This window comes from Schistosoma haematobium, chromosome ZW (assembly GCF_000699445.3).
Source record: "Schistosoma haematobium chromosome ZW, whole genome shotgun sequence".
NCBI lineage: Eukaryota > Metazoa > Platyhelminthes > Trematoda > Strigeidida > Schistosomatidae > Schistosoma > Schistosoma haematobium.
This window is the reverse complement of record NC_067195.1, coordinates 55,829,287-55,842,114: the sequence shown is the minus strand read 5'-3', so window position 1 is coordinate 55,842,114 and position 12,828 is coordinate 55,829,287. Positions and strand designations below refer to the sequence as shown.

The 12,828-nt window shown below is 32.3% G+C and overlaps 1 protein-coding gene across 1 annotated transcript in view; it reads right to left on the bottom strand.

Annotated features, from left to right (window-relative positions):
* MS3_00010429 (uncharacterized protein) overlaps positions 1 to 12,828 on the bottom strand; it is a gene marked incomplete at its 3' end in the record, with an annotated part of 39,442 nt that overhangs the window by 5,907 nt on the left and 20,707 nt on the right. Inside the window, exons 13-16 of the mRNA XM_051218794.1 lie at positions 11,875 to 12,277; positions 9,429 to 9,844; positions 3,703 to 3,886; positions 1,197 to 1,723 (exon numbers count right to left, since the gene is read on the bottom strand). Coding sequence (XP_051071920.1) covers positions 1,197 to 1,723; positions 3,703 to 3,886; positions 9,429 to 9,844; positions 11,875 to 12,277 — 1,530 coding nt within the window. The remainder of the gene's footprint in view (positions 1 to 1,196; positions 1,724 to 3,702; positions 3,887 to 9,428; positions 9,845 to 11,874; positions 12,278 to 12,828) is intronic.

Below are 12,828 nucleotides of genomic sequence, written 5' to 3'. Positions count from 1 at the left end.
CGATCTAATGATGGAAACAAACCATACTGTTACCAGTTGTGATCAGAGCATATCAATAAGAGACTGCTGATAACTGTATCGCTCTTGTATCTAGTCTTTTTTGGGCTCACAATTCTTGCAGCTTATAAAACCTTTCGAACTTGGTTACAAAATGAAAGTGCCGAGACTGTATTTATGGAAGATCTTGTTAGGAGTAACATAAAGATGTGCTAGACATGATATACAATCAGCACTATAGACCATACTGAAGTCCGTTAATTGCTTAAAAAAAGAAAGATTGAGGGAAGATTATTCTATCTTGAAAGCATCTAATAAATTGATTAGAACTTAAAAACTCAAACAATCCATGAACGCTTTAATAAGTTGATGAAACCTAAATTAACTTCACCGAATGGATAGAAAACCTAGTACATATTTACAGTTTGTGATTTCACGTTCATATGTTCTTAGATTTCAAAATATTTTATCATTCTATTAATTTTAGATTGGGGTAATGAACCGATCGATGGTAGACCACCATTCAAGCCTGGAAGCACTGGATGACCGTTTCGTTCTGGGTTAGAATACCACGAGCGGGATCGTGGGTGCGAACTGCTGAGGGGTCCTACAATAGGACGAAATGGCCGTCTAGTGCTTTCAGGTTTCAATGGTGGTCTAACATTGATCGGTTCATGATCTCAATCTAAAAGTTAATAGTTCTCCACAACCCCTGTACTAATCATTCTATTAATAACAATTTCAATAGTTGAAATCATGAATCAACTAAAGCTAGACCACCATAGAAAACCTAGGAGCACTGAACGGCCGTTTCGTCCTAGTATGGGACTCCCCAGCAATGCGCATCCACGACCCCCTACCCACGAGATTCGAATCCGGGACCTATCAGTCTCGTGCGCGAGCGCTTAACCATTAAACCACTGAGCCGGCATCCAACGGTGTTACTGTCTAACTTCAACCAATCCACAAAATTATGCCACCGTACACCATTGTCTTCAGTGAGCTGATATCTCACAACAGACCTAGTTGAACTCTACTGGTCCTATACTAGAACGAAACGGCTATCCAGTGCTTCTAGGTTTTCCATGGTGGTCTAACTTCAATTGAATCATAATTACAATTACTAGAATTACCTAAACTCTCCATAAAAATCTTTCTAATAATAAAAATTTATATATTTTTATTATAAATTAACTTACTTAAATGAAAGCATCGGTGAAAATATCATACCTAATTTAATTTCTGTTATTTCTAAATCATCCAATTTTTTAATTTGAAATAATTTAATTATTAATGAATTAGTTAAAATTTTATTTAAATCAATTAATTTAATTAATTGTTCATTAGTTTTTTTAATAATTGGTTTTATTATCCATTCTAAATTATTGATTTTTATATTATCCCATATTGAATATTGATTACATAATGATAATAATGATTCATTAATTTTATTATTAAATATTTTTTCATGAAATAACTTTTTATCTTCTTCTGATTGTATAATTTGTATTTCAATATCTTTTATATTTTCATTATGTGTTAAATGACTTTCTGTATATATAAATGTATTTAATAATCTTAGTGTTATGATAAAATATGATTTTGATCGTACAGTTCCATTAATAATTATTGATGATGTAGTATTATTATTATTATGATATGGATTATATGATATAGAAAATTCTTTAGAAGATGGATATGATAATGATTTCATTTCAGGAATACCCTTAAAAAAAGAAAGTAATTATATTTCATTGAAATCATTAGTTCATTGAAGCTAGACCAACATGGAAAACCTGGAATCACTGGATGGCCGTTTCGCCCTAGTTTGGGACTTCCCAGCAGTGCGCATCCACGATCCTGCACCCCGCGGGATTCGAACCAAGGATCTATCAGTCTCGCGCCAGGCGTTTAACCAACTAGACCACTAAGCCGGCATCCAATGGTGTTAATGTCTGACCTCAACCAATCCACGAAATTGCGTGACCATCTTCCATTGTACTGAGGTAGACACCTGTTTCTACCCGACACGGATTAGCTCCATTGGTCACGTGATAGCATTACACTCGATAGATTCGGGTCATACATCAGTTATGTTATCTGAATATGCTAAACAATTGACTGGAACATTGAAATAACACAAACTTTCAATTACAAATACATTCTTCCTTTTTGAACTCATTCTTTTATCTTGTTTATTTATTTTCTTCATTTTATGCATGCTGTGACATTTTTGATTCATAGCACATACAAAAATTATATGTAGTCTTAATATTCACCGACCGAAGACAATATATAATGAATGAAATATCCTCTTCTGACTTACGTATATACACAATCTGTTATCTTAACACTTTTCGTTTCACACCACGTGTCTGTAACACGCTGATGTAAATACCTACTTTAAACATTGTTAACGTTGATCGGATGATCTGTTGAGTATACAGTAAACCAGAGAACCATGTATCTATTTATATTCGATAATCTTGTTGTTTGATTATATTTTGCTTAAAAAAGCTTGGACCAGATTGCCAGGTGAAACGTTGAATTTACTTCAAATTCTTTCGCTGAGATTTTACAAATACATTCCACCTCTTTAATGTCTCACATCAACTCGGCTCCCAAATACTGCGAAACTATTTAATCAAATTTAAACGAAAGTTCTTATTTATGTGTAGTTAGGGTTAGTTTGAAGATAATTTTCGTCGTACAAGTTGACATATTTACTAGATAATCATATTGATTAAGACTCTAGCTCTGATTTGAAGTTAGAAATATGTACCACTTTATTCTAACTCAATAATTTGAAGATATTGTTCTCTTAGATAATGGTAGGTTGTAAGTTTGATCCTATATAGTAGCAGGAAATCACTGTGATGAGATGAATAAACTCTAAGGTTGTAAAATCGTTCGGTATTTTTTTTCTAGTTAAGTTCAATTTTAATAAGTTATTTTCAAAGAATGCTGATAAAAAAGTGCGATTCGTGGAGCTTAGCTATTACTCGCTAATAATTCAAGGAAGTTAATGGATGATCGGATTGATTATCAACTCTGTGAAGTACGAAAGGCTAAGGATTAAAGATACATACTGCATAATGAGATGTGATATTGTGATTATAAAACTTTGTAGATAAAAATAATGAATGAGTGTAGAGTTTGATTATTGGATGAAAGATATATTCAATCAGTAATTCGGTAATTGGAAGATTTAAAAAATGGAAATTACGGTAAAATTACTTTTCAAGTAATTTATAATATCAGAAGGGGTTTTGTGGAGATTCTAGAAATTTCAATATTTGAAATCATCAGTCAGTTGAAGCTAGATCACCACTTAGAAGCACTGAACGGCCGTTTCGTCCTAGTGTGGGACTCCTCAGCAGTGCGCATCCACGGTCCCGCCCTCCCCCCGCGAGGTTCGAATAATAACTTAAATAACAAACAAAATATTCAAGATGTTTTTTGTAAATCAAGCATTACGTGATTATTATGCGTTTATCCAGATTACTAAAGTAGCTTATTGATAATTAATGTATTGTATGCTAAAATACTTGATTCTCTCTTAATTTTATTATCAACAATTTTATTCAGTCTTTCTCAAATTTAATTGTCATATTTTTGAATATATTCCTTATTGTTACAATTATAAAACACAAATAGTTCTGCTTATTAAAATTATAGAAATTGTGTACATTCATTATAACTTACTTTAATTGGAATTAGCCAACGTACAGAAGAAGATGATGATGACTTTATTGATTTACTTGATTTACATTTACCAGAATTTGACTTATGCATAATAACTGTGCAAAGTGCTTCATGTTCTCTCATTTCCAGCGGAGCGAATGATATAGGTATATCAAAAACTGTTTTACTTGACAGACGTATATTTCTATTAGAGAAAGAGAGAGGATAATGGAACACTAATGGATTTAAAACAGTTAACATCTTATTCATATATAGTATGTTAAGGTTTTATATCTCCGTAATAGTAATTCTTACTAATTCACTGATTCATTAATTATTCTGGGGTATAATTATAGCGATTGAACACTCAGGTGCGGAATAACAATTTACTGTTGAATGCAGGATTACAGAGTGCTTTGGTAAAATATGAAAACCATACATTACGTACTTCATTTGCACATCTTTCATCAATTGTCTCTTACAAACTTAATCATTTCTTCACTCCTGTTTTTATTACAATTACTCTCTGTTTATATTCTTGTTCTCTTCAGTTAGATCTTCTCAACCTTCAACTACCAGGGATTCCATTCTGATTAGTGTTACATACTACTTGTCCGTTGACATAAGTAACATACACCACATAATTAGTTTTTGTTAATTGATTCATTTCAATTTTTTATTAATCCAACCAAACTATCATTATCACTGTGTATATATCACTAGTTTGAATACATAGAAATCACTTTTAACGCGAAATTATCAAGTGATTTGTTTTAAACCTGATAGCTTTGAAACAATCTGTTTTCCTTTTTGAATAAACAAAACAGTAGTGATCATTTTCCTGAAACTAATGAATTTAAGTATATTGAACTTTGATAATTCCACTTTTAGAGAAATTACTGAAATAAGTTTTTCTCTAACTCAGCGTCCTTTTAGCAGTTTTAAATGTCAACTTATTTTAGAACAGTTAAGTTTACGAGTTATATAATTATGCTACAGTTTTACTATTCAACCATCAAATTTAGAGAATTTGAATGTTAGGACGAATAAACGTAATTGTTCGTGATACTTGGCCATGTGATAACACAATCATTCAAATCCGATCTTTCAACAGAGAATCAGATATAAACCAGAACAAGAGTTTATTAACAGACAATATACATCAACCGATGAGTGGAATACAAGATAGTCTCTAATATTTAGTGTAGTTGAATACATGTCTTCAACTATCGAAGCATGGTGCACTATGACTGGGCATATGAATAACATTACCGAAATTATCTACGTGAACTACACATTGCAATCATTTCATGTATCGACTTAGTAGAATTTTCTGACTGTCTTCTGCAAATTTAGTTGTCCTACGCAAAAAATGTTTGTAAAATGGTAAAGTTTACAGTTACGCTTAAGCTAATGATAATTATGAGATTTAGTAGCCATTGTAAGTCAGATGCATGAAAACAATCAAAAGTAATATAAGAAAGCTAGTATTTTATTAAAAATACTTAAAAACAGTCAACGAATAGGTTATTATATCACAGAGTTATAAAGGGAACAGTTTCAAGATAATACTAACTTTTGTAAAGCAAATTGCATCGCATTGTTAAATGAAATTCAAATTAATACATGTTTACATTCACCTAAACTTGATGAGATATCGAGTTTTATCTGTTTAAACTGGTAGAAATGATAGTTTACCCATAGTTTGTGAGGGATCTCTGTTATATTTGGTCGTCGCTGATTGTTGTGCCGGAAAAAACGCTGATCACTTATACTCGGAATGAGGGACCTCGGCAATTCCCACGACGCGAAAGTAAGAACACAAGACTGGTATAAGTGAAGATGTATTAGCCCAAACACTATGACAACGACGAATCGAATATAGTCTAAAATACACTGGTTTATATATTGATTGTATACCCATTTTGATTAATAATTAGGATTACATCACATACTCAGTTATAACAAATCACTTACTGAGCATAGTTCATGTCAAGTGAATGCAAGAATATCGTATACAGGAGAAAATATTATACTGGGAAAACAATCAAATACTACACTGAATGATCCTCATGTTGAATCAAAACGGATGTAATGTTGAACATAACTCATAATGAGTAATTCAATCGAAAATTGACTTTTTTTTCCATCATATCAAGCAATAATTAATCTACTGGCTATAACTCGGGTCCTAACAATCTCGATGCTCAATTTTACAGAAAGTGTTCTGTAATCTTTAAGGTTTGATTGTTATTCACAGGCATAAGTCAGATAACACACCTAAACAGAATCATATTTAACACGTGACTGTTAGGTATTTTGGCCAGATCACACAACATAGGGAAAAAGTTGTTTTTTGAAATCACATTTTATTTCTCTCAATGATCTATTAAACATACAGTTATCATGATATGACAACTGAATGTGTTGTCCTAATATATTCATTTTGGAGCGGCAGTATAATATTTTAGCTAACTAACATACAGTAACATGCTTTCAGTTTCATTTCTTAATGTTCAAATAACATTAATTTAGATCTTGAAAGTGGATAGTTTAACAGAGGGAGCGTTTTCATTGATAACAATAATAGATTTACATGAAATTTCCAGAATGTAGTACAGTATGGAAGTAAAATATAAAAAAAATTAGAATGGTATTGAATCCATGTCCCCGTATTACTTTTACTTAAAGAAAAAACGGTGAACCACTACAATTTCTATGACGCAAAGTCAGCACACGAAAGACTCTTTCTTTACTCCAAAACACGAGAACCCTAATCGAAAATACACTCGTTTATGTAGTGATTTCTAAACTTGATTGTTAATTGAAAAAAGAAACAAAGAAAATCACATTAAAAATGAAATCAATCTTAGGTTGAGTAAATTATCACACCGAAAGTAGAACAAACATTATTATGAGCAGTTATCAAACAGAATTAAAGAAGGGAAGTGATGTTCAGCAACAGTCAAACGCCTTTTTTTACTCCGACATATCATATAGTCAAACTGTAATCAAACGAGTTTGGGAAATGTTCATATTTTAGAAGGACATTAATGAAATTAGTGTATTAGGTGATGCTATACAGCTCCTACAATATTCAGGTTTGTATTCTTTTATATGTACTTTTGATTGTATACAAGACTATTTTGTGCTGGTTTTTAAGGTATACTCATTTTTCTGCAAACCTTGGTTAGCGAAATGTTTGATTAGAAATCTAATTGTATCGTACTTAGTCTTTCAAACTGGTAAGTATCCAATAAGACATCCTCATTATATATTTCTTAATGAAAGATAGTGTTGAGTAGAAATTAATTCGTTATAGCGTTTATCAACTGTATGTAATAATCAGAGCCAAACTATGACAGTTCTAGACATATTTCATTTACAAGTAAGGTGTAACTATCTGATCATTCAGTTATTCACAAAATCTAAAACTTTTTCAGATTTGTTTATCTCGTACCGCTTGTCTTACTTTAGACTCACTTATCATCAATCGTAATTTGTTAATCACTTTTTATTCAATTACAAATTCGATGTCATCAAGAAACTTCCATCAAAATAAACCTATTAATTACTCGTGTATAGATCATAAACTAAATGTTTTATTCCATACAACTAATCATCAAGTCATTCACAATATAATAAGTAACTTGTCACTTAAGATAAACTGCACCGAAGATATTTTTAATTACCCTTAAAACGAAATGAATCTTATTTTATAAACAGTTTAGTTTAATCACTAAGTACTATCATAGAAAACTATGTCAAGTTATGAAAACTATATTTGAAATAATCTCGGTGATTGAAATATAAAATAATTCCAATGTTTCGTCCAGCAAACGTGTCTGGACTTCTTCAGGGTAATAATCATAATCAAAATCATCAAAGAAATACATAACGTTTTAACAATCAAATCTATGCTGTGTTAATCCAATCATACAGTTTATGTGGAAGAAACATTCAGACAATTGAATGTAAGGTTGAAGGAACACAAACAGTATTTGAAAAATGTTCTCAAATCCTCAGTCAACCTAAAGAAACTTGAGAATAAGTCTGTGATAGCGTTACATACGTTGGAAAAAGGACACAAAACCAATTTCGAAGGGACCAAAATACTTCAGAAAGGTTTGAACACTCAGAAAGTAAGACATAACAGAAGCGGAAATTCATTAGCCCCACGGCAATTTTTTTTTAAACCCTCCCACCCACCCTTTTTAAAATGTTTTTTCAACCCAAAATTGTAATATTTTTCATCCCGTTTCGTCCAATGAAATGGCTAGTTTTAAAGTTCGTTTTTAATTTGTTAGTTATGTTTTGTCGGATTGTTATAAAACATCAGTACTTGTCGACGAAGTACATTTTAATCATCATTATGAAGGAGAGTAACGTGCCTAGTACAAGCGCTGTTGTTTCTCACGTAACAGAAATGGAGGAAGTCTTTTTGACAACCTTGTTTCTCGTTGCGTTCCCATCGGTTGAAGCGTTGAAGTCCGCTATCACAAATTATGAAAGATCAACTTACTGTCATTATGTAGTTCGAGATTCGCATATATATATGAGCGAATAAGAACAGCCTGAACCGAAAGTGTGGTATTCAACTATCTACTACTTGACAAATATTCGTTGACGAGTAATTGGACCCTTTCTTTATTCAGCCTGTTTATTTTACATGCATCGTTATTTTGACTGAAATTAATGTGAATTATTTCTAGCAATACCATTTTGATTTGATGATTCTCATCTTTCCTTGCACTTCAATGTATCAGAAACAATTTTTTTCAACCTTCAATTTACACTTTTATTTTTCCTTCATATAACACTGAATATCATTCATTGGTAACTCAATCTTACACATACATGTACACACAATTCGTTCAGTCATTTATTTTCACATAGTGAACTTTCCACATATTTCGCGTTTAAATTACTCACGTTATCCTATTCACTAAAAATCAACATTCAAATATTATTGGATTAGCACAGTGTAGATTTGATCTGATTTGATTGTTAAACCCTATATATTTTTTGGTGATTTTGATTATTATTATTATTATTACCCTGAAGAAGTCCAGACACGTTTACTGGACGAAACGTTGGAATTATTTCAAATTTCAATCACCGAGATTATTTCAAATATAATTTTCACATATAATGACTTCTCTATACTCAGGGCCAATTATTGTCAAACTATTCGTTCTAATTTTAACGAATATTCGTATATGTCAACTCGGTTTTCAAGTGATGACTTTATATAACAATTTAAGTCTTCACTCTTTTTAATGGTCATCGAAGACAACCTTTGATTGAATATTACACTTGTCACCAACGATAGATGAAAAGCAGTAAATATAACTTTATTCTATGACACATTAGTTAAACCTGACCTTAATATTGAAAAATGCAACTATATGATGAGTTAGCAGTGTGGGTCTTATGAAGATTGTTGAATGTTATTGTGATTAAGAAATAACCTGTGTTAGACAATCACTGAAAACATTGGATAGCCAGATAGCCGTTTGTCCTAGTATGAGACATACACTGTCGGGTAGTCTCATTTTAGGATAAAACATATGTCTAGGGTTCTCGGGTTTTGAATGGTTCTTTAACTTGGGCCAGTTCATATTCTAAATAGAATGAGTTATTGATTATTTTAGTATACAAATTCATCATTTATTTAGATTTATTTGAGACTAATAATTATCGCATATGTGATATACATAAACTAAAAGAATCAAATACTTTCTCACTTTTTCTCTTTTATTAAAAGTTGAAAAGCTGAATAAATATTTGTATTGCCTGGATTCGTTGATAAACTCTTACTATACGGTTGATCATTTTCATCACAATTACATTCATTTGGTTCCATTAGTTGATCAATGAACTCTTCATTGTTATTGTTATGATTATCAACTGAAGATGAGTTGATTGATTTATTGTCCGACTGATTTTTAAGTATAGAATTACGTGTATCTTCCAAATGCTTGAATAGACCAGATAAAGTGGTTTCACATAAACTTATATCCAATACAGTGTCATATTTGAACGGATTTGTAATTGGCACTATTAATGTGGTGGCTGAACCAATCATAACTGATACACTGACAGGATCTCTTGGTTGTGGTGCAACACCATTACCATGCAAATTAAAACACCATTCTGTTAACTAAATATTATAAAGAAAAAGAATATTGAAAAATTGACCAAAGAATTATCCACAGAGAAACAAAATCAGACAGATACCTATTTTTTATAATCAGAATTAAAGCAAAATTCTTTTTGCGGGATAATTTCTTCGAGGTCCTATCATGGTGAGTAGGTCAGTGGAATAATAGCCGTAGCAAATTTAGAAATAAAGTCAGATCATGAGGTGTATTTTATAAATGACTACACCTTTAGAGTTGCTGCTATCTTACTGGCTGAAATCTCTCGATACTAGTAGTAAGGTTTACGAAGTATGAAACCAACTCTAAAACACCGAAAACTATCATAACAAAGTTTTATGTGACTGGTTTCAAGCTCCTGTATGGTAGGCCCTACGAGCACATTTCTATGTTAATCAAACTACCAAAAATATTCCAGTCTTCTAGTCACCTTCTCAAAGAAAAAGTCTAATTTTGACGGCACTGATGGTCTAGAAGTGACAATGATCCGAATATCCCTAGCAGTAATCCAGTTCACCATATCAGCCTTTCTCCTTGCCCAGATTTTTATATCTGAAATTATTGTAATACAAGGGTTTGAACTTACGAAATACTACAACTGGTTTCTTCAGACAACATCCCAAACTACAGGTTATACAGAAGATTTCAAAGTCTCATAACACAGGAAACAGCTGTGTCTATCTACATGACCTCATCTAACCGGTTTGGTAAACTAACTTATACCATCTTTTGGGAATCTAGATACTAAGGTAAATTTTCGTTGTCTTACAAGCGTAGGCGTAGGGCTAAGTTTCAAATCAGAACTTGATTTTAATCTACCGTTTCTTGAGTTCTGTTTCATTTAATGGGACAGTTAGAATTCGGCGTTGTTTATACTTCCTTTCTGAAGCAAAATGTTTTTCATTGAAAGTTATTCAAGATCTTACAAAGTTCTAGGCTTTCATATCTAGTTAGTGTGGCAGTCTTCTTCAGATCCCATGCAATTGCTTTAAGTAGAAAAAGATACTTATTATGGCCCTGTAATATCTAAGGTCAGATAATTGGGACTGTTTGTTTAATCTATGCCCTGATACCTATTTAGCAAATCGGAACAACAGGCACAAAGAGAGAGAAATACTTTAATCTAGCAAGCTCCAACATAGATAGATCAAGTCTTCAGTTATTCATGGAGAGATTTATTAAGAGATTATGGTTCTTTCTTGATCAAATTAGAACTTCAATCATAACTTAGTGGGAGTTCATCTGAATCTTCGATTTATTAATCTCATAATGGCAATTTATCTCGGAAATACAAATGTCAATGCTATATTTAATAAGCTAACGAGATCTTTAGTGCAGTATGAAGAGGATTTTCATTTTAAGATAGCATAGAATGATGTCCAGTTCGATACAGTAACATTCATTGATAACATTCGGCTAAAAATAAGGAAACGCTAGTGTGGAGGTTTCAAACTAGCTTTGAGTTTAATAATTTCCTTATCAATCATGTACCTAATTTATAACTGATGAATATACTAAGAATTCTGTATATATAGTGATCTGTTAAGTACTTGGATACAGCCGGCAGGAAATCTTAGACATAAGTCCCATTATTGTTTCCACTCTTCAACAAAGAATGTTTATAATCTTCAGGGAACTGATGCCATCTATAAGATTCAAATCGGAGTCATTCAGCTTCTGAGTCTGAAGCGTAATCACTGAACTATTTGTTCCATGACTTAACTGCTGTAGTACCCATGTACTTGCACTTTGTTGATCGCTGTATGGCAACCAAAGTTATTTTTATCTGGTTTTTAGTACTGACAACGTTCTGTTGATCTGGTTGCATTATGGCCACTACTTTAAGCGACTTGACATCATATGCTCTATGATTTGATGTTTGGCCACATTGCAATTGAATTGACAAAATGCTTGATAAACATGAACTTGTTTACAACGCAGTGATTGATTAATATACAAACTAAAACGAATACCAGATTTTTTTGAAGAAAAAAATGTAAGTCGAACTTAAAAGTGATTTCATTGAACATACTTTTTCTGAATAAAACACAATTGATCCTTCATGTTCCTCTTTACCAATAGCACATGGAGTGAATTTCAATCCAAGATATAATTTAGATTTTGGTTTTAATTTAATTATTCTTTCTGTAGTATGTAAACCGGTACTTCGATTTGTTAATAACATACGTGAAGAATTATTTTCCATTTCATTTATATCTAATATATCATTATCAGAATATTGACATAATGTTGACATCTGTAAGTGCGAATGATGTTGTTCATCTAATTCTGTAGTTATTGATGGTGATAAACAAGCAAGTTGTTTAGCTGATGTTGATAATTGTAATTTGAAAACATCTGAATTAAATATTTTTGGTTTTAAAATGTACAGCTCTTCTGTTGGATTATCTAATAATATTTTGGTGATTTTTGAGCTATAAAATTTTAATAAAATAAAACAAACAATACTTTGAGTAAATTTAATAAGTCATAATTCAGTGTAGGTAAAGTTAATTTTGACACAACACATTAATTCAATACAGGTTTATACAATCAACTTAAAGGGGTTTTATAGAAATTTTAAAAATTTCAATAGTTGAAATCATGAGTCAATTGAAGCTAGACCACCATGGAAAGCCTGGAAGTACTGGACGGCCGTTTCGTCCTAGTATGGGACTCCTCAGCAGTGCGCATCTACGATCCCGCACCCCGTGACATTCGAACCCAGGACCTATCAGTCTTGCGCCAGACGCTTAACCAACTAGACCACTGAGCTGGCCGGCAGCCAACGGTGTTAATGTCTAACGTCAACCACTTCATGAAGTTGCGCCACCGTACGCCATTGTCTTCAGTGAGTTGATATCTCACAACAGACTTGGTTTGAATCCCACAGGGTATGGGACCGTGGATGCGCACTGCTGAGGAGTCCCATACTAGGACGAAACGGCCGTCCAGTGTTTCCAGGTTTTCCATGGTGGTCTGGCTT